The 25,869-nt window shown below is 48.0% G+C and overlaps 1 protein-coding gene and 1 long non-coding RNA gene across 4 annotated transcripts; one reads left to right on the top strand and one right to left on the bottom strand.

Moving 5' to 3' along the window:
- Positions 1-1,616: 1,616 nt before the first annotated feature.
- Positions 1,617-12,956, bottom strand: LOC140912363 (E3 ubiquitin-protein ligase DDB_G0292642-like). Of its 3 annotated transcripts, none has more exons than XM_073346630.1 (4): positions 12,735-12,955; positions 8,797-8,891; positions 5,198-5,365; positions 1,617-4,156 (listed from the first exon to the last, which is right to left on the bottom strand). In XM_073346630.1, the coding sequence occupies exons 1-4, from the start codon at positions 12,802-12,804 to the stop codon at positions 3,701-3,703; spliced, it is 789 nt and encodes a 262-aa protein (XP_073202731.1). In that variant the 5' UTR covers positions 12,805-12,955; the 3' UTR covers positions 1,617-3,700. The 3 variants fall into 3 exon arrangements, with proteins under 3 accessions (XP_073202731.1, XP_073202732.1, XP_073202733.1); XM_073346631.1 differs by having other exon boundaries at positions 8,797-9,749; positions 12,735-12,784; XM_073346632.1 differs by lacking the exon at positions 8,797-8,891 and having other exon boundaries at positions 12,735-12,956.
- Positions 5,372-12,722, top strand: LOC140912364 (uncharacterized). The gene is made up of 3 exons (XR_012159279.1): positions 5,372-5,448; positions 12,402-12,522; positions 12,628-12,722. It is a non-coding gene; the product is annotated as an uncharacterized lncRNA (long non-coding RNA).
- Positions 12,957-25,869: the final 12,913 nt, after the last annotated feature.

Below are 25,869 nucleotides of genomic sequence, written 5' to 3'. Positions count from 1 at the left end.
GGAAAGAACTGGAGGAGGTAGGGTGACCAGAAAGCAAGTGTGTGTGAAAAATCAGCACACTTTTTGGGAGGGTGGGGGGTACAGTTGCCTATATAAGACAAAGCCCCTAATATTGGGATGGTCCCGATAAAATTGGGACATCTGGCAGTGTTCCCTCTAAGTTTTTACATCCATGTGTGGAATGAATTTTCTTATGTGCACAATATGGAGGCGATGTGTGATTCATCACCTTCATATCAGTGCCCATAACAAAATTCATTTGGTGGGGGTGGGGGCGAAGGGTTCAGAGTGTGGGAGGGGGCTCAGGGATGAGGCAGAGGGTTGAGGTGCAGGGGATGAGGGGTCTGGCTGGGGATGCAGACTCTGGGGTGGGGCTGGGGATGAGGAGTTTGGGGTGTGGGAGGGGGCTCAGGGCCGAGACAAAGGGTCAGGGTGCGGGGGATCAGGGGTTTGGGGTGCAGGCTGTCCCAGGGCTGCGGTGGGAAGAGAGGACTCCCTCCACCCCTCTCTTGCTGCAGCAGCTCGGGGCCAGGTCAGAGGTGCATCTCCCCGGTCACATCAGCAATGGCGGGGCTGGGCTGGGCTGAGGGTGGGGCTCCTGTCCCTGTCAGCTACAGCGGGCCTGGGCTGAGCCGAGGGAGGGGCTCCTCTCCTTGGCAGCTCCGGTGGGGCCAGGCTGGGTCGGAGGAGTGGTGCCTCTCCCCCCAGCCTGCGTGGCCCTTGAGAGCCTGCTCCGTGACTGCACAGCTTACAGGGGACATAGACACCTGGTGACCCTACCAGGAGGGGAGGCAGATCGGACAAGGAGCTGAGATAGGCGGGGAGAACTGGAAATGGCTGGGCTAAGACTGGGACAAGGAGCTGGGGAGTGGGAGTGGGGACTGGGAATGGCAAGGTGGGGAGACTGGGACTGGGGTGAGGAATCTGGAGGATTGAGACTGGGATCAGAAACTCAGGAGTGGAAACTGGAGCTGGCTAAATGAGGAGACTGAGAGGGGACGAGGAGCCGCGGGTGTAGTGGAGACTAGGACTGGGACAGGGCAGAAGGGGTCAGGCTTCGGGGGCATGGGTCAAAGAGTCTACGTTCACTACAGCAGTGGTTCTCAACAAGGGGCACGTGTAGCCCTGGCGATACTCAGAGGTCTTCCGGGGGTACCTCCACTCACCTGGATATTTGCCTTGTTTTCCAACAGGCTCCATAAAAAGCACGAGCGCAGTCAGGACAAGCTAAAATTTCATACAGACAACGACTTGTTTACACTGCTCTATATGCTACACGCGGAAATGTAAGTACAATAGTTATATTCCTGTTGATTTATTTCATAATTATCTGGTAAAACTGAGAAAGTAGCAATTTGTCAATAACAGTGTGGCTGGGACACTTCTGTATTTTTGTGTCTGAATTTATAAACCGGCTGAGATTCACACATTTCTCTAAAAACCTGTTAAGTCTACAAGAAAATTATATAACCACTTTGAATCAAGTTTATTTTTTTCTTGGGAAATGGCACAATTTGTGGGCGGAAAAAGAGAGAGAAAAATCATTATGTGACACTACTGTATTACTTAAAACAAAACCGATTTAAAAAAGGTAAGAATGCTAAATGACAACAATGTTGTGCTGAAACACGTTTATTATACTGTATCTGATATATATTTGAGCAATATAAGATATACGATGTCTTAAAAGCAAAGAAATGAAGAATTAAAGTATTTGTAAATAAGAGGAAGCATGAGCTTACGTCCTTTGCTGAATGGGGAGCTAAACAAATTGGATGGAGTGAACAGAGCATTACACTGTAAGAGTTAGTGGCAACTTAATATTGGCTATAAACAATACAATCCATATGCCCCTAGAAGCTCTAAAATTGTTTGAAAACTATCCATCAAAATTGACTGTATATTTGATTGGTCATTGATTTGTGCTCTCTGCACAAGCAAAGCATCACCCCACTCTCTTTTGTTTTTGTCCTTGAAAGACTTTGCCGGCTCTCGGACTATGGGAATAAATCCTGTTCGTCCTTTTGACTGTAGACTACAGCGGTAGAGAATCATTTCTAATTTTCAAATAATGAGAGTTCCGTTAATATTTTACTAGACCTGAACTTAGAATCCCCGTGTGGCATGAATCATTGTCTAAATCCAATCTCTCTGCGTGTAGATAGCTTTTATCTCCTATGTTCCTAAGTGCTGTACATGGACCAAAAGCAATGGTGAGCAGGTGTGGAGTTATCTAGGAATGGTCAAAAATTCTCAGTCAAAACTGTTTTTGACAGAAAATTGGGTTTTCAACTAACCCGGGTTTTCCATGGAATGTGTCTGCTTTCTGTGGAAAATTACAAACTTATTCACTGAAAACCAAAAAATTCTCAGCCCAAACCTCAAAAGTTTAATTTTTCAGTTTTTCACAAAATGAAATGTTTAGCAGAAAACACTGACAAAAATGAAATTTTTTGTGATGGTGAAATTTTGCACAGGAAGAAAAAAATCCGACCAGTTCTAGTCGTATCCTCTTGCCTCACACAATTTCAAGCATACTATGAGCAGATAGCTTTCTGCTAGTAGATGGGCACAAACATTACATTTCACCAAAACTTCCTAGAAGTGTCATTTTAAAATCTCAAAGATCTAATTCAATTTATTCAACATTTTCAGAACAGGAGTCAATTAATTTGTCAATGAGCTTTAATGCTAAACCTCTGAGAGCAAGAAAGTTTTTTTGGAGTTTCAAAGCAAATCAAAATCCGTCTTGCAGTGAAATGCTAACTACAGTCTTAACTATGAAGAGTCTACTGTAATGTGACAGTAGTGGATATCTAAGAACCACATTCTTCTAACATTGAACAGAGAATTTTGCTGTACGGGAATAAAGAAGACCCATAAGTTTACTTCCACAGTGAGGCCAGCATAACACATTGTACATAGACCAATTTATTCACAGCTTCACAATGGGTTATATTTAGAAATTTGGTATGTTTGGTTGTCTTAACCAGCCCCCGCTATTCCCAATGAATGGCAAACCTGAACTTTCTTACCCATGAAAAGAGTAAGATTGGTTAATACTGGGTTCAAGAGGGACTCCCCAGGTTGTGCGTGTTAGATTGCAGTACTGTGTGTGAAAAGCTGGACATGTTTCACAAGCCCCTATCCCTGTGGGGAAGGTTGGAGGACTGCACAGAAAGAGTGGTTTTTCATTCAGTTAGACAAAATACTTTAAAAGCCAAGATCGAACCTCTTTATCCTAAGCCTATGAAAACAAAAACATTTGTATTTGGTTTTGTTCAAGTTTGGTTCAGTCTTAGCCACCTTGTAGAGAGGGGAAATATAATTATGATTATGAATTTATGAACCAGCAAAATCTAAGTATCTGTTAATTACATGGGTTCTCCAGTATCATAAACAAGCTACAAAAATGGCATATAAATTTTAGATTACAAGCATTTTTCTTTTTTCACATATGGCTTAAATATCAGGTGTAGCAGACCTATAATATCCCCCCCCAACACACACTATCCTTCCTGGAAAAAATGTCATTGGAGGGGATGGGCTTGTCCTGACTCTCGATCAATCTCTTATCTGTCCATCAAGCTTAATTTGACAGGAGGGATAACGTAGCATTCGGGAGTACTGCGTGGAGCTGGGTACTGACCCTGGGGCATTTTCCCAATCTCCCTGGCCTGTGTGGCTGGAACAATTTTGCTTATTTCTGAGCCCATACCGGAATTTGTGTTTGTTTTGGAGCTAGTGGCTTTGCACAGTATTTAAAATAGGCACCACCTTTGCTGGCTTGGCAGTTACGAGCAATTTCAAGGCAAGCGAAACAAAATTCAACTTGACATTGTGGACATACAATATATTTGCACTTTTCCATGTGCTCAATGAGTCGCCCACAGGTGGGACAAGCACGGATGGAGGGACAGTTTTTTATTTCACTTCCTGGAAGATCCTTCAGCTTGCAGTTTGCTAAGACTTCCAGGGACTGGTTCTTGCATCCCTCATTTTCACACCTCTCAGAGGGTGCTCCAGCACCTTTCCAGGGCTTCAGGCACTGCCAGCAGAACTCAAAGACTTCCCCCTTCAGAGAATGGCAGAGGATACAGACCACCCTCAGGTTTTTCAGATCACGGCGTTCCACAAAGCTTTTGCAGTTGGGACACTTAGAGAAAAAACAAATTTCAGACGTGAGTGAGAATGTTACTCCATCCTTTTTAAAAAGAAAGTGACACAAAATGGTATTTACATCACTTCTGGAGTTCCTTTGCATTTTACAGATCACCTGTAAAGATGAGTGTGTGCCCTTTTGACTTCTTCCGAGGGCCACATCAGGGTGCAAAACTGTATGGAGGGCCGGGTAGGGAAGGTTGTGCCTTCCAAAACAGCCTGGCTCCTGCCCCCTATCTTCCCCCTCCCACTTCCTGCCCCCTGACTGCACCCCTCAGAACTCCCGACCCATCCAACCCCCCCCCCCACTCCTTCTCCCCTGACTGCCCCCTCCTGGGACCCCATGCCCCAAACCGCCCCCCGGGACCCTACCCCCTATTCTACCCCCCCTACTCCCTGTCCCCTGACTGCCCCCCCAGATCCCTATCCACACCCCTGTCCCCTGACTGCTCCCCCCAGACCTCCTGCCCCTTATCCAACCCCCCCCGCTCCCCACTCCCTTACCATGCAACTCAGAGCAGCAGGAGCTCACAGCCACAACGCCCAGCCAGAGCCAGCCACACTGCTGGAGTAGCTGCAGGGGAGGAGGGAGAGCAGGGGAGGGTCTGGGCAGGATGGTCCCATGGGCCGGATGTGGCCTGCAGGCCGTAGTTTGCCCACCACTGATTTATAATGAAGGTCTGAAAGGGTATTTTCTCTCCAAAAACACTTACTGTTTTTGATTATTTGCCACAGAAATATCAGGAACATCAAAACAGTGGAGGTGTACACACTGAAATGCTCCTCCTGCCGATGTAACTCCCCTGCTATGTTGACATAATAAAACCACCTCAACAAAAGGCATAGGGCTTATGTCGGTGCAGCTAGGGTGACACAGTGTCTGTGTAGACACTGCCTTCCTTACATCGGCCATTGGCTGTCATTCTTGGCAATTTCACAGTTCTGCTGGTCTCCGCTCCAAGCCGGACTGCCACCCAGGCTCCCAGCAAAGACAGAGGTGTGAAAGAGGAGAGAAGCAGTAGGGATCTGTACTCACCTCTTTGAAGTCATAGTAATATTTAGCTGCAAACTTTGCAAGTTTTTCTTCAAAGTTCTGTTGCTCTGTTTCAGTGAGTGAAGCATTCCGACGGACTTCCGGATAGGACCATTCCTTCCCACATTTCTCCCCATTAACATCAGCAGGGCAGTGAAACCTCAAGTGACCCTGTAGGCCAGAAAAGCAGAGAAGTCAAGGAGGCAAAGCTGTGAAATCTGAAACCTGTTCCATATTACAAGCCACCTATTAAGGTCAGTGTTCACTCCATCTTCATATAATTGCTTGTTTGTTTGCTTGTTCGGAACTTGGGTCTAGTTGTACTGATGAGATTCTGGTGGTGATGGAAGTGCTAAATATGGCCAGAAAACATGATGCTTTCTCTGATTTCTGAAGCAGCTTAACTCTTCATTTTTCTCACTTTGTTGAAGCATTGTGTGTATATATAGTCATAACCAACCTTCACTTCCCACTAAATTTTTTTTAAATAACTTGCTAATCTGAGGTTTATGAATGTATCACTGAGTCATCACCAAGTGAAATATTTATAAACGTATTTAAAGGAGTAATATTGGTGAAATATTTCCTGAAGCAAAAAAACAAAGTCCTGGGGAAAAGCTCATATTTAAATGGGGGGGAATCAGTGATTTGAAGAAAAATTGCTTTGATGACTCTGATTGTGGTCTCCATTCTGGCCGTGTGCGCTGTTTTGTGGGGCTACTTATAAAATTACTCTTCTTTCTTTTAGTATTTAACATTTCTTTCCCTATTTTGTCTATCTCTTGTTTTATGTTCTCATCTGTTCTGTATGTGCACAGCTTGGAAAACTGCAAAGAGCAATTCCAGCCGCAGTTGGCTGTTTAATCCACCTTATGCTCTCCTTGGTGTTGAGGAATTTCAGGTTATCATCCACTCAGCCTGCCTTCTTTCTTAAACTTAAGACTAGCTCACTGAACCAGCATTCACGGCACCAAAAGACTGAGATTTAGGAAGCAGGACTCATGAAGAACGTGGTAGTCCTCATGCAATTTGAGAATGTGCTTTTATGTTGATTTCGGGATAGCTGCTCTGGGCCCCTTCAACAACACACTGATTTATGTTAGGATCATCTGAAAGTGCTCAACACGGTTTGATAGCATGATCTGAATTTTTGTTCTTTTCCGCATCCCTTTTTGCAATGGATCATAACTTTTGTGGGCCATTCATCCACTTCTTGTTACGCATTCCCCTGGCTGGGGAAGCCCATCCTGACTCTGAAGGAGGACTACATCAAGTCTGTAGGATAATGCATTGGCTGAAACTGTGGTGTGTATTTGGGCTATAGAAAACTAAATGTGGCAAGGTGCTCAAGTTTTATTTTATCTCTGAGTGTACTTAGCTCTGTATAGGTCTCCAGTAACAGGACTTTTTGGTTCCTCAAGAGACTGGAGTCAAGGATTTTGACTTCTCTGCTAGGTACGGTACTTCCTTGCATGGGTCATTCATGCCCATTAAATCTAGGTATGTCTCTAAAATTCTTATGCTCACCCTGGGTTATTGTTTGCACACTTTCTGGGTCCGCTTTGACCCCTGTCTCATCAATAATTTGGTCTAAAAACTTCATTCTGTCCCTTGAGAATTCAAACTTATCCATTTTATCCACAGTGTCATCCGCAGATGACACTAAGCTAGGGGGAGTGGTAGATACGCTGGAGGGTAGGGATAGGGTCCAGAGTGACCTAGACAAATTGGAGGATTGGGCCAAAAGAAATCTGATGAGGTTCAACAAGGAAAAGTGCAGAGTCCTGCACTTAGGACGGAAGACTCCCATGCACCGCTACAGACTGGGGACTGACTGGCTAAGCAGCAGTTCTGCAGAAAAGGACCTGGGGATTACAGTGGATGAGAAGCTGGATATGAGTCAGCAGTGTGCCCTTGTTTCCAAGAAGGCTAACGGCATATTGGGTTGCATTAGTAGGAGCATTGCCAGCAGATCAAGGGAAGTAATTATTCCCCTCTATTCTGTATTGTGTCCAGTTTTGGGCCCCCCAATACAGAAAGGATGTGGACAAATTGTAGAGTCCAGCGGAGGGCAATGAAAATCATTAGGGGGCTGGGGCACATGACTTACGAGGAGAGACAGAGGGAACTGGGCTTATTTAGTCTTCAGAAGAGAAGAGTGAAGGGGGATTTGACAGCAGCCGTCAACTACCTGAAAGGGGGTTCCAAAGGGGATGGAGCTCGGCTGTTCTCAGTGGTGGCAGATGACAGAACAAGGAGTAATGATCTCAAGTTGCCATGGGGGAGGTCTAGGTTGGATATTAGGAAACACTATTTCACTAGGAGGGTGGTGAAGGACTGGAATGGATTCCCTAGGGAGGTGGGGGAATATCCTTCCTTAGAGGTTTTTAAGGCCCGGCTTGACAAAGTCCTGGCTGGAATAATTTAGTTGGTGTTGGTGCTGCTTTGAGCAGGGGGTTGGACTAGATGACCTCCTGAGGTCCCTTCCAACCCTAATATCTTCTAGGATTCTATGATTTGGCAGAAGTCATAATTCCTGGAAAGGTTCATCTTCCTTTGAAAGTGTTCAAAGGCAGATGATATGCCGAATGGATGTTGACTAAAACAAAAATTTCCAAATGGTGTAATAGAAGTAATCAGTAGTGCAGATTCTATGACTACTCAAAAGAAACGCAACTAGGCATGGCATTTTGAGAGGACTTTTGTATCTCCAAGTTCATAGAATCATAGAACCATAAGGTTAGAAGGGACTGCAGGGATCATCTAGTCTAACCCCCTGCCAAGATGCAGGATTGCAAGTTGTTCTAATGTATGTTCTACACATTGAGGTACATGTCTCTTCCCTCAGAGATTCTCATTAAGCTTAAAAAATTGTACATGGATCTGAATCTTTGGGTTTTGGGCCTGTCACTAGCACACCATTCTGCTGGAATATCTACTTGGGAAGTTACATGCATCGTCTCCATTTGACGGAGTTCCTCTTTTACCTGGCTGTCAGTGGGAGGGAGACTTCTAGGTGCTGGCCGGGAGTGGGAATTGAAACCAAGTGGGGTGGCAGGTGGAGCTGCCTGTTGCCGGCTCTAAGGAAGTCAGTGACTGCTGTGTCAGGGCTCTGGCTGTGTTCAGTGTTTTGTATATAATGTGGTCTCACCTCATTGCTTTGTGTACCCCTGACATTACAATATCATTACAACCCAAAGTACCAACCCAACCCAGGAATTGCTGGATCTCTTGTCACATTTCCAGCACAATTTTGCAGACTCAAAAGGTTCAAAGAACTCGAAGGCTTTAAAAATAGCATCTGGACTTCAGTTGTTTATTTGAAATGGACCCTTTGAATGTTCTGAGGTTCTCTTGTCACTGGAAAGAATGATCTCTTTGCATTACAGGTAGTTACTTATTTCTCCTGGGTGGGGAGGAAAGTGGGGGATGGGAGGGGAAATAACAGTAAATGGTCTTAGCATGCCCCACATTACTAGCTGAAGACAGTTTTCCCACTTGACAGAACATTTCAATATATCAAGGGAGATATCTCTGGAAGAAATCAAGTACATTAAAAACACGTAGTATGGCTTTTCTGACTGCCTTCGGTGTTCTCTTACCTGGTCTAACAGACTTCGGCACCAACCTGTTAAGGAACCAGGATCCGCAGCATGTCCGCAAGACATTTCCACCCTCATTACATCATCATCGTCACCTGACAAGCCAGGAGACACTAGCTGAATTAACATAAAAATCCTCTCAAAACTGAGCGTGTTTATCAAGTCTGGAAGATTCTGCACACAGTACAGAAGCAGCTGGCAGAAGATGTGTCTAGGGTGCACATATTTACAAAAGTTCCTCAGGGAATCCTACAATCTCAGGGTGGGAAGGGACCTCTGGAGGTCACCTAGTCCAACCCCCTGCTCAAAGCAGGACCAAGCCCCAATTTTTGCCCAGGATCCCTAAGTGGCTCCCTCAAGGATTGAACTCACAAGGCTGGGTTTAGCAGGCCAATGCTCAAACCACTGAGCTATCCCCCCTGCCCCCAAAGTCTCACTGACTTTCAGTGGGACATGTGGGACTTGCACTTTTAAAACCCTGAGGTGCTTTTGAAAACCTGGTGTTACTGCTTTCCTTATTTGATGTAGACCATTCTTTTTACCCTTTGGGGAAAGGGGTCTTCTGTCTCCTTCCCCAAGACCTGAGGACCTCCATCTTTCCTGCTTAGAAAGGATGTTGTGAAAGCAAAAGATTGGGAGTCAGGAGATCTGAGTTCTAGTCCCACTCAGTGGCGGATGCAGAGTTAGTGGGGCCCTGTGCTTGGCTTCATTTTTGGGACCCAGCCAAGGAAAAGAACATTCTCTCTTATCTGCCCCCGTTTTTCATTCTTTTTTTCTTCATCCTCCTCCTATAAGTCACAGGAAGTAAATGAAAATAAAGGGAGGTACCTTGATTGTTTTTGTAGTCAGACTTATTTTTCCACAGACCACTTGAAAATCGCTGAGGGTCTCGGCGGCCCACTTCACGATCTTTCCAAATACTGTTTGTACCGTAAGCTAACAATTGTAGAGCACTTTGGATAAAAGCGCTTTATTAAAAAAAATGTAAAAATATTTTGAGGTGCGGGGTCTGGCCAGGAGTTAGGGTGCAGAAGCGGGCTAGGGGTTGGGGTGCAGGGTCTGGCCAGGAGTTAGGGTATGGAAGGGGGCTCAGGGCTGGGACAAGGGATTGGGGGTGTGGAGATCTTATCTGGGGCAGCTCCCATTTGGTGCGAGGGGTGCAGGTGTGAATGTGGGGGGGGGCACTCAGGGCAGGGGGCTGGGGGTGTGTAAGGGGGTGCAGGAGTCAGGGCTGGGGGTGCAGGATCTGGGAGGGAGTTAGGGTGCAGGGGGGGGCTCAAGGTTGGGACAAGAGGTTGGGGTGTGGAGCGCTTACCTGGGGCAGCTCCCATTTGGTGCGAGGGGTGCAGGTGTGAATGTGGGGGGGCACTCAGGGCAGGGGGCTGGGGGTGTGTAAGGGGGTGCAGGAGTCAGGGCTGGGGGTGCAGGATCTGGGAGGGAGTTAGGGTGCAGGAGGGGGCTCAAGGTTGGGACAAGAGGTTGGGGTGTGGAGCGCTTACCTGGGGCAGCTCCCATTTGGTGCAAGGGGTGCAGGTGGGAATGTGGGGGGGCACTCAGGGCAGGGGGCTGGGGGTGTGTAAGGGGGTGCAGGAGTCAGGGCTGGGGGTGCAGGATCTGGGAGGGAGTTAGGGTGCAGGAGGGGGCTCAAGGCTGGGACAAGAGGTTGGGGTGTGGAGCGCTTACCTGGGGCAGCTCTCATTTGGTGCAAGGGGTGCAGGTGGGAATGTGTGTGAGGGGGGTGCAGGAGTCAGGGCAGGGGCCTGAGGTTGTGGGGGTGCTCCCAGCCCCCTGCCCTGAGTGGCTCACGGCAGGGGTTGGGGGGTATGTTAAGGGGAGTGCAGGGGCCCTGCCTTTGCTCCACCCTGCCCCTATTCCACCCCCTTCCCCAGGGCCCCGCCCTCACCTCTTCCCCACTTCCTCCCCCGAGCGCGCTGTGGCCCCACCCTTCCCCCTCCCTCCTGGAGCGTCCAGAGCCGGCAAACAGCTGTTCGGCAATGGGGCAGCACTGGGAGGGAGGGAAGGAGGGGCGGGAACACAGCACTCTCAGGGGAGGAGGTGGGGAGGAGGCAGGGGAGGGGGAGCTTAGCTGCTGGTGAGGGCGGAGCCTCAGCAGGAGCCCCAGGAGCTGGCAGGACCAAGCTTCTGCCCCCGCAGCTGTCCGGCCCTGGGGCTCCCTGTCGTTGGGGACGGGGGCATGCCAGGGCACCCTGCTGTGCTTTGCTGTAAATCCGCCTCTGGTTCCACTACCGCAGACTTCCTGAGCCTTCTTCCTCATGGTCCTTTGGCTCCTTCAGGCCAGCTAGGCTGCCATAAAAATGCACAGAGCATGTACAGGACCCCCCTACAGAATATTGCCAGCTACAGGAAGAGGAAACGCTCCCGTTACTTGCAACAGCTCCACCCAAAAGAGATTGCATCACAAAACTAGCAATAATACAGCGTTTCTTCAGACTGACTGTCTCGCGCGCTAAGAAAAAGAACTTGTAAAGCTATTTTAACATTGCTATCTGATGTCTCCCCCATAATAGTCATAGTCTCCATCCCATTCCTTAGATATCCTGACATTTTCCTGGCTTTTTGACTACTGTACATGTTGAAAAGAGAATTGTTTCCTGGGTATCTGGCTGGTGAATCTTGCCCACATGCTCAGGGTTCAGCTGATCGCCATATTTGGGGTCGGGAAGGAATTTTCCTCCAGGGCAGATTGGAAGAGGCCCTGGAGGTTTTTCGCCTTCCTCTGTAGCATGGGGCACGGGTCACTTGCTGGAGGATTCTCTGCTCATTGAAGTCTTTAAACCACGATTTGAGGACTTCAATAGCTCAGACATAGGTGAGAGGTTTATCGCAGGAGTGGGTGGGTGAGATTCTGTGGCCTGCATTGTGCAGGAGGTCGGACTAGATGATCATAATGATCCCTTCTGACCTTAATATCTATGAATCTATGAACAGCGGTCTCCATTAAGCTGTCTGCAGCGATACTCAAGCCTATTTTACAAAATGCTCAGTACAAGCCAACCAGCAAATCTGGGGGGCACGTGACCCGGCATGCCCCCCACTGTCGCCTCTGTCTCTATGAAATTCACAAAGGGCTCTTTACATCTTTTGACCCAAATACTTTTATATTAGTTCAATTTAAAGTAATGATCATTTTCATACCCTCTTTCAACTTCTTAGCTGGGGCAGGATGTGTGTTCTGATCCACCAGCCTGGCCACGAATGGGCAGAGTCCCAGGCTCGTAAAAGGGGGCATATCCCCTCCCCCCCATCTATGGCTACACGCAGGGGCAGGCAACCTACGGCACGCGTGCCAAAGGCGGCACGCGAGCTGATTTTCAGTGGCACTCACACTGCCCGGGTCCCAGCCACCGGTCAGGGAGACGCTGCATTTTAATTGAATTTTAAATGAAGCTTCTTAAACATTTAAAAAACCTTATTTACTTTACATACAACAATAGTTTCGTTCCAAAACCTTAAATTAGAGTGAATAAATGAAGACTCGGCACACCACTGCTGAAAGGTTGCCAACCCCTGCCAGCATCGGCAGGCTCTAAAGGCTTCATCTGCTTTCCTAATGCCACCCCTCTCCCCATCATTCCTCTCTCCAGACACCCAAGAAAAGTGGGAGAAGAGTGGCCACGCATGCTGCATGCACCCAGCGGCTGCTTCTCCTAGTGAGCCCTGCGTGCTGAATAGGAAACTACAAGGAGCAAAGTCACGGAATAGCAGGTTTCAAACTAGGGTCATTTACATAACGATTTTAAATTTCTGCTTTGCTGTCATGCTTCAAAATGGCTTGAAAGTCTGGTTATACAAATTCCAATTCCATTTCAGAACGATGAGACAAGGCCCCTTCTCCACCCCTGCAGCGTGTTTGCCACAAACAAGGAAGGACCTAAGTGATCAGGCTGACAACAAATGAAAATGCTGCCCAGAAATACCTGTGATATCGTCCTTTCGACGAACAAACTTTGGTGTAGGCTCTTCATTTTCTTTTCTAAAAAATTCCATAGTCTTAGCTGGAGACACAAAGGGGACAGAAAAGACCCCTCCAAAAATTATCCCTCAGGGGAGAGAGCAAGTTTCTCTCTGTCCTGTACAATGGTACAGTGTGCTTTGAGAAAGCTAGCTAGAAGTGGTTTCACTTTGAGCTGGTTAACGACTCCTCCCTCTACCTCTCCAGCTGCATCATTCTACACTCATACTGCCCTGCCCTTTGTGAGGGAAAGAAGGGTGCTGCTCCTTTCATTTCCCTGTTTGTCTCTCTGTGAGGCCCAGAGTGGCAGTTCAAAAAAGTACAGTTTACATACAGGGGGAGCGACAGTTTTGCCACGGCAATCGTTACGTGAAAACCCTGATAGAAAGGGCTCAAATGATAGAAGTGTTACTGAGGATGCACATCTAACTCATAGACAGTGTTTTGTGTCTAAAATGACTTTTACTTTTCATATTTAGTGTGAATAACAGCAGCAGAAGAGCATGAGCAGAGAGAAGTAAAAGATTTCGATCCCATGTCTCCACAAAATGTTTTTTAAATTTTATTTTATGTTTATTTCTGGGGAGAGAATGTTCTTCTGGGCATCAGCAGATGTCCTGGTCCCTAATTTGACAGCAGGGCTGCCACCGAGCACTGTTCTTTACCACCCTCTGAGGCAGCTCCGGTTTTAAACGAATCCAGTTTATAAACTGCTTCTTACGGTATTGTTCCCCCAGCAGCCTGCAGAGTTATCCAAACCTAACTAGAGATATTTGGCAAAAACACACATCCTAGATTCCGCAACTCCTGAATCAGCAGTGCGACAAGTCCACAACTCTCAATATTAACCGGAGAAAGCTAAAACTACTGTAATAGCTTAACCCAGGGGGGTAATGTTTACAAAAGAACCCCCTTCTACAGGCCCCTTCCCCCAACTGTATCTATCACTGGTGGTGCTTTGTCCCACTCAAAGATACAAGGAAAGGCAGGTATAGTAAAAACAAACACGTATTTATTGAACAAACACAAGAAAAATAACTCGGTTGTTTGGCATAAAGCCAGGGACCCCAAAACAAGATAGGTAGGGAACAAGTAAATCAAATAACTCTGTACATAACCATGTCTTGCAGACACACAAACACTATGGACCACGGACAGGAACGACAAGGACCACCAGGAGACAGCAGTCAGGCTCCTTTCAGGACAGCACAGAGAATCAGGACCAATGCCACAACGAAGATAGGACCAGGATCAGGTAATAGGCAGGTCAGTCGGAATCCTTCTTTGGTCGTCCCACGGGTACCGATGATGCGCACAGGCAAACGGAACTGGGCTGCGACTCGGGCGGACAGCACTTGGCGCTGGGCGCACAGTCCTTTGGTAACCTCCCGTCGCCGGGCGGATTATTCCAAGTCATGTGACCATTTCCTGCTACAAGTTCCCGCCAAACTTCAGAAAGAGCGCCAACTGGGCGATGAAGAAAGGGGACTAGCATGGAGGGCAAACAACAACTCAGGCAAAACAAAATGGCGAAACCAGCCAAAACAGTGAAATTGGCTCTACTGAGAGAGAGGAAGTCCTCTGGCTGCAGTGGGTCTGCCATCTGACTGGGAAGTGGATCCCCTAACAGGTGTTCTTTATTGTAACAATATGCAGTTTAATTGGAAAGAAAATATCCTGATGCCTGACTGAAGTGTGTCGTGCTCCCTGCAGGAGTCTAACATCCACTTCCAACTGGGAGAATCAGGTACAGAAAAGGGCTCCTAGGATGATCTGAGGAATGGAAAACCTGTCTTATGAAAGGAGACTCAAGGAGCTTGGCTTGTTCAGCCTAACCAAAAGAAGGTTGAGGGGAGATATGATTGCTCTCTATAAATATATCAGAGGGATAAATACCGGAGAGGGAGAGGAATTATTTAAGCTCAGTACCAATGTGGACACAAGAACAAATGGATATAAACTGGTCATCGGGAAGTTTAGACTTGAAATTAGACAAAGGTTTCTAACCATCAGAGGAGTAAAGTTTTGGAATAGCCTTCCAAGGGAAGCAGTGGGGGCAAAAGATCTATCTGGCTTTAAGATTAAACTTGATAAGTTTATGGAGGAGATGGTATAATGGGATAACATGATTTTGGTAATTAATTGATCTGTAAATATTCATGATAAATAGGCCCAGTGGCCTGTGATGGGATGTTAGATGGGGTGGGATCTGAGTTACTACAGAGAATTCTTTCCTGGGTATCTGGCTGGTGAATCTTGCCCACATGCTCAGGGTTCAGCTGATCGCCATATTTGGGGTCGGGAAGGAATTTTTCTCCAGGGCAGATTGGAAGAGGCCCTGGAGGTTTTTCTCCTTCCTCTGTAGCATGGGGCACGGGTCACTTGCTGGAGGCTTCTCTGCACCTTGAAGTCTTTAAACCATGATTTGAGGACTTCAATAGCTCAAACATAGGTGAGAGGTTTATCGCAGGAGTGGGTGGGTGAGATTCTGTGGCCTGCATTGTGCAGGAGGTCAGACTATATGATCATAATGGTCCCTTCTGACCTTAATATCGATGAATCTCTGAATCACTGTCCTTTTGCAAGGTGCCTGTTGCTGAGTTATTGTCCATCTACCTTGGGGGAAAATCTATTTTACTGGAACCTGTTTTAAATCTAGTTCCCCACTGAATTCCCTCCCTGCTGAGCAGCAGCAGCAGCTCTGTGCCACTGAAGAGGCCTGCTAGCCAGTCAAGGAGAGAAGCACAAGGTAGGATTTTATCAAGGGCAGTGCATGAACTGTTGGCTGAGGGAGGCTAGCTTCCAGCCCCGCCCCTTCTATCCAAGGTCCCACCCCTTCTTCACCCTGCCAGAGCCCGGAGCCCCCCCACCCTGGCTACTGGCCTCAAGCCCCACCCCAGGCTAGCCCCCCAACCCCAAAGAAGCACCAGAAGAATAGACAGTGTGTGGCCACAGATCTCCCTAGCTCCAGAGCACCGGGAAGGCGGGCAGCGCACAGCCCCAGCACCTCCGAGCCCTGGAGCACAGGGAGGGCGGGCGGGGGGCACCACCGCAGTCTCCCGAGCCCTGGCTGGAACACAGGGGGACTTGAGGAGCCGCACGCATGCTGGAGGGGAGCTGACTGGGCACGTCGGAGCATGGGCGGGGCCATGCCTGGCTGTTTGGGGAGGCACAACTTTCCCCAGCCTATGGGACCCACCGCCCATGGATTTCATTATTTCCATGAATCAAGGTTGCAGACAAAGCCAGACAAAATCTGTGCTTAAGAATAACTTAATGGAGGGCTGCATGGCCCAGAGGAGATATGAAGAAGGGATACAGAATCTTCCCTTTCAGGTCACCAAGTCAGCTCTGACCCAGGTGAGTAGCTCCCAAAAGCCATGATGCTTGCTGGATGTATTGTCTGAAATGAGTTGATGGTCACAGTCCCGTTCCCAGTGGATAGGTACATATCTGTCTGAGCAGCAAGGCCAGAAAGTAAATGGAGGCTGAACCACCAGTCCACAGACTCCTGCCAGGCAGGGTGAGGAACAGAAAGAGAGCAAGTTGATGCAGCAGCTGTTCATGTTATAATATGAACAGAGTAGCTGCAGTGATACTGTAGGATTGTCAGGAGTCAGAACCCCAAAACTATAGGCTTCTGTCGGCTTAAAGTAAAACTATTTTTCAGTACAAACCACTCCATAGGCAAAAGGTGAGACACTATCTCCTCAACAATCCTTAAAGGAGAAGGTAAGTTTTGTTCCTAGCAGCCAGAATGCAAAGGTATCGTCTTCAAGTTTTGTCAAACCTCTTTCCACGGGGCCTCTTTTATGAAGAGTCTAGAACTTCCCCTCAGGGTTTCTGAGCAGGGTAACCCCAGCTGGGGAAGTTTGGCCTAAAAAATAAAATTGCTTTCAAGGCAAAATAGCTTGAAGACTTTTCTCTGCATCTTCATTCAGGATCTTCTTCTTAGACTCCCTCTGCCCCCGTGTCACCTCCCCAGAATCTCCTTTAGCTGAGCTTTAAGGACGTAAAACAGACTTTGTGGATGAGAAGTTCAAAATGTTAATGAAGCATTCAAAACACTAGAAGAACCAGCCCTGGCTTTTCTGACTCATGCATGACGGGTCTCCTTGCCCTGCCTCATTCCTTGCACATATGAACACATAATACACCTTTACACCGGTCCAATCATAGCGAAAGTGAGAGCTCAAGGAGCAGCCACATATAAGCACGGTCAGCGAAATAAAGGATTCAGTTGTAAGAACGTTGCATCTATTTCTTCAGGGTTAACAGGATGCTGGAAAGTGTGTGTGTGTGAGAGGGAGGAAGGGAGGGAGGGAGGGAGGGAGGAAGTTCTTTCAGAATAGATAATGGGTCACCTGGGAAATGTATCTTGTATTTAAGGTAAGAGCATTATTAAATGGATCAAGTAGCAAGTTTATTTTAGGCTAGTTTATTTTAGGCTTTGTCTACACTACACAGCTTTTAGCGACACAAAAGTCGAGCAGTGTAAACACTGTTTGTCGGCACTTTTGCCAACACAGTACTTCCACCCCCTATGAGCGGGGTTTCCATTGTCTATTCTTGTCATCCCTGCCAACAACGTGCCATTGCTGTGGCAAAACTTTTGTCTTTCCAGAGGCAGGGGTGGGATAAGCACCTGTGAATGACAAAAGTTTTGTCGCTCAATTGGCAGTGTAGACAAAGCCTTAATTAAAAAGGAGGAATCAGACTTCTTTTCATTCAGCTGTCTGTGGGCCTAATGAAGGGACACTATTAACTATTCTCTGGTTAATGTGCGGTATGTTGAAATGTGCCACAATTTAAGATACTGGAGGCTTCCAGATGATGCACTAAACATATAGAGAGATATGAAGGAAGGCACAAATGTGTGAGTCAGTTAGTATTGCCAACATAAATAATAGCAGTAATCATGTATTGTTTGTACGGTCCCAAAAGTGTCAAGATGCTTGTATAAACTGAACCTTTTATTGGGGGTTAGTAAGCTAATTAGGATAAAATAAGAACCGCCTTATCTCTGTGTTATTTTATTAATTTTTTAATAAGGGTGTAGTGGGGCAGTTGCCCCACACCGGGAAGAGGAGGGGTTAAAGCAGGCCAGAGGGAGTCTGTGCAGAACCCTCCAATCAGAGAAGGGCTCATTAAGTGAGCCAGTTGGGAGGTGGCTTGTTGCAGCAGCCAATCAGGGCCAGCAGCAGACATATATAAAGGGCTGCTCCACAAAGCAGAGGGCAGTCTCTCCCTGGAGTGCTAAGGAGAAGGACTGGCTGCATAGGAGGGCAAGGGCAAGGGCAAGGGCAAGGGCAGGGGCAGGGGCAGGGGCAGGGGCAGAGGGAGCTTCTGGTTGACTGCTGCCAGACTGAGGCCCTGGAAGAAGGGCAGATAAGGTGCTAGGGCTATGGAGGAAGTGGCCCAGGGAAAAGAGGCAGCAGAGGAGTTGGAGGAGGGGGAGTGAGTGGCTTCTGGCTATAGGGTCCTTGGGTCAGAACCCAGAGTAGCGGGCAGGCCTGGATCTCCCCCCCCCCTTTTGCCCCCACTTGCCCTGAGGGAAGTTGTCAACACAAACTGTAGTTTGCCCCTGGAGCAAGGGACTAGACCTGAGACTGCAGGAGGCCACTGAGGTGAGTGGCTATACTATAGACTGCCAGTTCCCCTGAAACAAGGGAGACAGCAGAGCGGGGCACGCCAGAGGGCCGTGCCAAGAAGAGGAAACCATGGCCCGGGGAGCAACACGGGTCACAGAGTGGTGGGGACAGCAAAACAGGAGTAGCGGCGGGCGAGACACCACTGGAGGAGGGAGCCCTGGGGAAGGACTTGAGCTAATTCCCAGAATGACCAGCAGGAGGTGCCGCGGTGGTGAGTCCATCCCATTACAAAGGGAATTTGACGTTACCCAGGGTACAATCTGGAATGTCGAACAGCTGTTTCCCATCTGTTCTCCAAACAGGGGTGCCTTTTACACTGTTTTGCTGTGAAAGGAACAACTCCTGGTCTGCTCACATACAGCTTCCAGCATGTAAATCACTCCCAAATATACTGTGTGAGTGCTAGGACCAGCCACTGTTGAGTTACACAGCAGAGCAACACCAGCAAATTCCCAGTCCCAGACTTGCCCCCGGAAATGTGCGTCTTGTACTGTCCAGCACCGTCCTGCACAACACAAGCTCATTGAAAGTCTGTCATTTTATTAATAGAAAATTATATGAGCAAATCCTGTTATCTGAAATGGAGCTTCCCAAACACTTCATGCCACGCACACAGGCATTGATAAAACAAGTTTACTAAGTACAGAAGGATAGATTTTAAGTGATTACAAGTAATGAGGCATAAAAGTCAGAATTGGTTACAAGGAAATACAATGTAAAATGCAACTAACACCTGACTTAATAAGCTAAGTGAAGTCAAAGAAAAGTCTCCCTCATCACAGGTTCCAACAGTCTAAATGGCTGAATCTCTTTCAGTAAGGATCCCTCCCCAGTCCATTGCCGCTTCCTTTGTCCTTCAGGTAGGGAGAAAGGGAGGAACGATTTGGTGCATCTGCTTATAGGTGCTGACTCTATGGGTGCACCAGGGCTGGAGCACCCACAGAAAAAAAGTAATGGAGGCTCAGCTCACACCAGGGGCCCCACTGATCAGCTCCTCCCGCTCCCTGCCAGTGCCTCCTGCCCGCCACTATCAGCTGTTTGGCGGCATGCAGGAGGTGCTGGTGGGGAGGGGGGAGGCAAGGGCGGGATGTGTTGGGGGAAGGAGCAGGGGTAGGAAGGGGAGGGAGCAGAGTGGGGGCATGAAGAGGTGGGGCAAGGATGGGGCTTGTGGGAAGGGGTGGAGTGGGTGGTGGGGTCTGGTGCAGAGTGCGGGGTCAAGCACCCGGCGGGAAATGACAAAGTCAGCATCTCTGCACCTGCTCTCTCCTCTTATAGCCTTTTCTCTTGTGCAAGAGTCGGCTCCATCTGAGGCTCAGGAGACAGAAAATCTGTGTGGGCAGGAACCTCAAGCTGCTTCTTTGTCAAGATGTAGCTGTTTTGCCCACACCCTCTTTTCTGCCAGAGCGGCCACTTAGGCTGAGTCTACTTGGACTTGTCACTAAAAATTTTGTCTCTCGGGGTGGGAGGTGTGTGAAGAAACATCCCCATGAATGACAAAAGTTTTAGCGATGACAAGTGCAGGGGTGAACAGCCTTTGTTGGTGGAGCCACGCTGCTGGCGACAAATCTACCACCCCTCGTTGGAGGTGGTTTTATTTTGTCACTGAGAGAACTTTCCCGCGGTGATAAAGAGCAGCCACACCTCACACCTTACAATGGCAGGACAGCAGCCGCACAGGCATCAGCTAGCCTTTTGTCTCTGAGGGAACTGGTTTGTGCCTGCCCTCCAGAACATGTTGGAACATGTCTTAATAATACCATACAGTGGAATTTTAGAACTTTATGTACAATGTTATCTCACATATTTTACAAGGGCAATAATGATCAGCGAATTACAAGTTTTCAAATGATATCTCAAAAGGCATACTTTGTACAAAATGTATCATAGTCTTGTACAAGGGGTCAACATAGGGGTACAGACTGTCACAGGGATGCCCCCAAATTTTCTCCATTAGACCATCATAGACTGCGACTGCCTGTCCCAGGGGTGCATGTGTTGGCAGGCAGGAAGGTTGAGAAATTTCCTTCCCTTGAATTCCTATTAAAGAAAACCCAACCACTTAAAGAAAACCCAACCCAAGAAGCATTTTGGCATCCATTGTGAGAACTTAAATGTCAAGTAGTCAGAACTCTCTTTGTACAAAACACCTTTGTTGTGTGTCCTTGGAAAAAGTGGAGAGTCAGTGGATAAGGAAACAACACCAGATGGACTGTTATGGATAAGAACAGGAGGAAATGGCATGCCTTGAATCATGGTGGCCTGCCCAGGATTGTCTCTTTGGAATTGCATGGGTAAAAGGCGTGATGCAGAGCCCCGTGTGGATATAGGTGTGGTATTTATGGACTCCCCACACCTTGTGACTGAACTGAACCTTGACTTCTGACACAAGTGGACTCTGATATTGTACGTATGGGATATGAATGTGAAGTGAATGAGGTTTATTTTGTAAGCAATAAAGAGTATTCAGAGTATTATATACCAACCCTGTGTCTGGTGTCTGCCTGCTCCCCCATCCGGAAGGGAGATCCCTGCTGAGGATCTAACACCACTTGGAATTTAGCTTTAGTTCAGTTCACTGAAAGTGTCTGGAATTTGTTCCTGGAAAATACACAGATAGTCTTGGCACAATGCTTAAACCTGGATCTCCGCAAGAGTGTGCGTGCATGTGCATTTGAAGAGAATGTCAAAACTACCCTGTACTCCTTCAAACGCCTTGAAACTTAATGCTGTACACATGCCTATAAAGTCCTCCCCCATGACCACGGCTAAGCTGGTATGAGCAGTGACTACCAGCATGCTCTACAACAGGGGTTTCCAACCTTTTTTGAATCATGCCACTCTGGTGCTTTTTTCCTGCTTCAAAGAGAGAGAATTGCTGGTGCTAAATTCAGTGGTGGATTAGCCACTGGGCCAACGGGGCCCGTGCCTGGGGCCCCGGCCAATTGGGGGGCCCCTGGAAAAATGGGAGGCCCTGTACCGTGCTCCGCCACCCCACCCGATGCTCCTGCTGGGGAGTGGGGGAAGCACCCACACCATGACCCCACTCCCTGGCAGAAGTGCCAGGCAGGTGGAGGAAACCCCCATGCCCCAATCCCACTTTCTGCTTGGAGGAGGGCTACAGGTGGAAAGGGTGGGGAGGGGCCCCCATGTGCTCTGGTCTAGGACCCCACAAAACTGTAATCTACCTCTGGCTAAATTGGATGTCAGCTCCTTACTGCCCCAGTCTGTTAGCCACCCAAACAATCTCCTCTGAAACTGTGCCAGCCTTTCCTTAGCCTTGCAGGTAACTCCTCATGTCTCCCAGTCCCCAGATACCTCTGCAGCATCTCTCTGTAGTGTCCATATGGACTCAGGTGTGGGCAGTGGGATGGGATTCATCCTTACGTCTCTCCACCTGGGCCCCATGGGCATCACTTGACCTTCTTCTCCTGTTGAGCTGCCTGTGTTTGTCCTGGTCAGCAAGCTTCTGTTGCTCCTACTCTGCCTCTTCACTCTGACACCTGGCCTCCCGCTCCCTCTGTCTCTTTTCCATGAGCAGTCTTTTACACAAGAGTATCCACATCTCTGGACCTCTCGCCACTGCCCCTGTCTCTGCTGTGTCATCTGCTTGATCTCCTGCATGCCTCGATGGAGGAAAAGGGCCCTCTTCTGGCCAGGGTCTGTGCCATGTTTCATGGCATGTAAGTGCCATCTGGCCACTAGCTCTCATGCTTATGATCAGCAGCTGATGGACCTCATTACACACACAGCTTCTTGGTGAGCTCCGTACACGCTCCTTTGCTCACCCTGACTTTTCTGCTGCTTTCTTCATCTTGTTCTATGGCCCCCACCTGAAATCACCAGAAAATAACAAAACTGCAACCTTTTCTCCGTTTCCAACCTTCTCACTTGTGAACCTCTTAGAATCTAATTTACCAGTGCTTGGAGGACGAGAAAATGGTCTGTAAATCCTGTTCAACTACTACGTCATGGTAAACATTTCTCAGGGCACCCAGAACCATAGTAGAAATAGGAGCCAACACTGATTTAAGGAATGTACTAAATTTGTCGCGATCACCATCAAACTTGTCAGGTGGGGCAGCTAAAGGAGGCGCACCTTGACTTGCATGAGCACATTCTGCACCTGCAAGGTGGCAACTTGGGCCTGTGAGGTGTGCAGGGCTCCCACTATCTCTGTCAGAGAGGTATTGGCCTTTGTAAGATCCATGCTTACCATATCTGCTTTAGTTCCTTTATTGTTGATGGCTTTTTGTCTGCTCAAACTGTCGGAGACTGGGACATGGGAGATTGTGCCTAGTGGTTGGAGCTGGAGTCAGGCCTAGCAGTTGGAGCCAGAGTTGATAGCCAGGAGTCAGGGCCGAGGCTCAGAGCCTGAGGTCCTATTGTAATTATGCAAAGTGTGGGCCATTAATGGTGGTTTAGAAACTTGATGGCTCCCATTGACCAGACAGGTTTCAGAGTAACAGCCATGTTAGTCTGTATACACAAAAAGAAAAGGAGTACTTGTGGCACCTTAGAGACTAACCTTAGTCAGTTAGTCAGTTAGTCTCTAAGGTGCCACAAGTACTCCTTTTCTTTTTATTGACCAGACAATTGGTTGTAAATGGCCTTATTTACTTGAAAGCCTTCCTGTGTACGTGTGGGCCAGCCCATGGGGAATGAGGTCTCAGACATGTGACCATGTCACCTGATACTGAAATCCATCTTAAAACTTGTACTTTAGAAGGAGGGGTGGGTACCAAGAGAGATGAAAGATTCCCACCTTGTGCCAAAGCTATAAAAGGGGGTGGAGCAGGACAAAGGGGGCTGCCAGTCATGAGAAAACCCCTGCTTACCACCTGAGATGTCTGCCGGAACTAACAAGGACTGTACCAGGGGAAAGGATTGAGCCCAGACTAGGAAGGAGTTTACTCTGTGAAAGAAGCTTATTGGAACATCTTTGAGGGTGAGATACTACCTGTAATCAGTTTCTTAATGTATTAGGCTGAGACTTGCGTGTTTTGTTTCATTTTGCTCTGTGACTTACTTTGTTCTCTCTGTTATTACTTGAAACCACTTAAATCCTACTTTCTATACTTAATAAAATCACTTTTGTTTATTAATAAACATAGAGTAAGTGATTAATACCTGGGGGGGCCGCACAAACAGATGTGCATATCTCTCTATCAGTGTTATAGAGGGCAGAAAATTTGTGAGTTTACCCTGTATAAGCTTTGTACAGAGTAAAATGGATTTATTTGGGGTTTGGATCCCATTGGGAGCTGGGTGTCTGGATGCTGGAGACAGGCAACTTGCTGGGCTGTTTTCAGTTAATGTCTGCAGCTTTGGGGGCATGGCTCAGACCCTGGGTATGTGTTGGGCGGGCTAGCATGTCTGGCTCAACAAGGCAGGATTCTGGAGGCCTGGGCTGGCAGGGGAAACGGACTCAGAGGTAATTTCAGCACATCAGGTGACAGTCCCAAGGAGATCTCTGTGACCGAACCCATCACAGAGGCAAAGCTGGCCCCAAGGCAAGCGCAGGGGCTCCCACAGCCATGGGCGAATGCTTTGAGCAGCTGACAAATGGCTGTTGCTGCTGGGCTTAAGAGCTGGTCTGCTGACTCTTCTTGCCAATCAGGCAGCCTCCTGTAGGCCAGTTGTGCTCATTATATTCCCTGGAGACTGGTTCAGCTGCAAGTCCTGATTCCTGAGCCTCACAGGGTCTCTCCACACACTGCAATTAAAAACCCACGGCTGGCCCATACAGCTGACTCGGGCTCATGGGGCTCGGGCTAAGGGGCTATTTAATTGCGGTACAGATGTTTAGGCTGAGGCTGGAGCTCGAATTCTGGGACCCTCCTCCCTCCAATCCAGTTCCTTGGAGCAAGAGAAGTGGTGGGTGGGGACTGTGACTCTAAGAATCGCTCAGTGCCAACGGGCAAAGGATTCACTGTTCTGCAACAGCAACACCGATCAGGCCTGACAAGCTCACTACACCTACCACACTGCTTTCATAGTACTTATCCAAAAAGTGTCTTGTGAGGCATCAAATAGAAACTTGTGGCATAGTCAGTGTGAGATCTATGACAGGTCAGGGTGTGAGGAGTTAGAGGTGCATATGAAAAATATGTTTAAATTATGTAACCAGGCAGGGTTGATAAATGAGCTTTTTCTAGACAAAGGAATGTGGATTTACCTGCCTGCCTAGGCCTCTAATTTAAATTAAGCAGTGTGAAACCAACACAAGCCCTATTTGAATATTAAGTCAACAGGGAAAATAGGTTCATGTGTGTGTGAGAGAGAGAGAAAGAGAGAGAGAGAGAGGGGTGAGCACACTGGAGTCTGAGCCCCAGGGGTCATCCTAACTTGAAACCAGGACAATGTACTTAGGGAATATAAAGGAGAAAACAAAAGGACATTTTGTTATCCATTTCACTGAGTGGGTCATAGATGCCTGGTGCCCCGTGCTGCAGTTCCCAGCCCATGGGAGCTGCAGAGCTGGCACTTGGTGTGGGGCAGAGTGTGGGTAGGAGCCAGAGAGGGGACATACCACTGCTTCCGGGAGCCGTGCGGAGCCACAGCGGGCAAGGCGCCTACCTTAGCTCTGCTGCGCCACCAACCGGACCACCCCGTCAGTGGTACTGACCAGAGCCGACAGGGTCCCTTTTTGACTGGGTGTTCTGGTCGAAAACGGGACCCCTGGCAAGCCTAGTAACTGCTGTTCCTGCCAAAGCTTCCTCACTTGAGGATAAATCCTACAGTCCCCAAAAATCCTATTGGTTTCCCAAGAGTTTTGGCTAAGGGCTGCATAATTTTGTTGAAGTGGACTAGGGAATAAAAGGTCATTTCAAACTGCTTGTAACATGGCTACAGGCAACTGGGCTTGATTACTACAGCTGTTTTCTTCTTGATGCAGCGCGGCTGGTGAAATATGTGGGGAGGGACAGCTAAGCTGAGAGTAAAAAAGAGAAAGTGAAAGTCAGTTTTAAGTTTTGTGTTCCTTGCTGGCTGAGGCAGCATTTCCAGGAATCGAGCTGTTTATCAGAAAGTGATGCCTTGAGCCTGCTTGTAAACAGACAGGTTTAGTCAGGAATTCCCGCCCCCCAGGGCAATGGCCCACAAAGGCCTGGCCCAGCCCAAGGTTATGCTTCCTGTGAAGCTCAGGGGTCTGGCTGCATGATCATCAGGGTGATGCAAGGCACAGTTTGCAAAGTAACCTCCCTTTTTTTAAATAGAAAGAGGGTGTCCTCTGCAATTTGTCCCTTTATGGCCCTGCAGAGGACACCAGGCAATTTGCGGTAAGCATTGAAAAGCCTCAGTCCATTTCCCAGTGGTCAGGTTTGTAGCAGTCTGAGCATTAACACCAAGGATTGAATCGAGGCCCAACCACAGGTTCCTGCAGATCAGGGGAGACACTATAATGAGCCGGTGGGTACAGGAGCTATTCATACGTCTGTCAGAATTGATAAC

The sequence above is a fragment of the Lepidochelys kempii genome, chromosome 6 (genome assembly GCF_965140265.1).
Source record: "Lepidochelys kempii isolate rLepKem1 chromosome 6, rLepKem1.hap2, whole genome shotgun sequence".
Classification (NCBI taxonomy): domain Eukaryota; kingdom Metazoa; phylum Chordata; order Testudines; family Cheloniidae; genus Lepidochelys; species Lepidochelys kempii.
The sequence above is the reverse complement of the archived record's forward strand: the minus strand, read 5'-3'. Positions and strand labels throughout refer to the sequence as shown.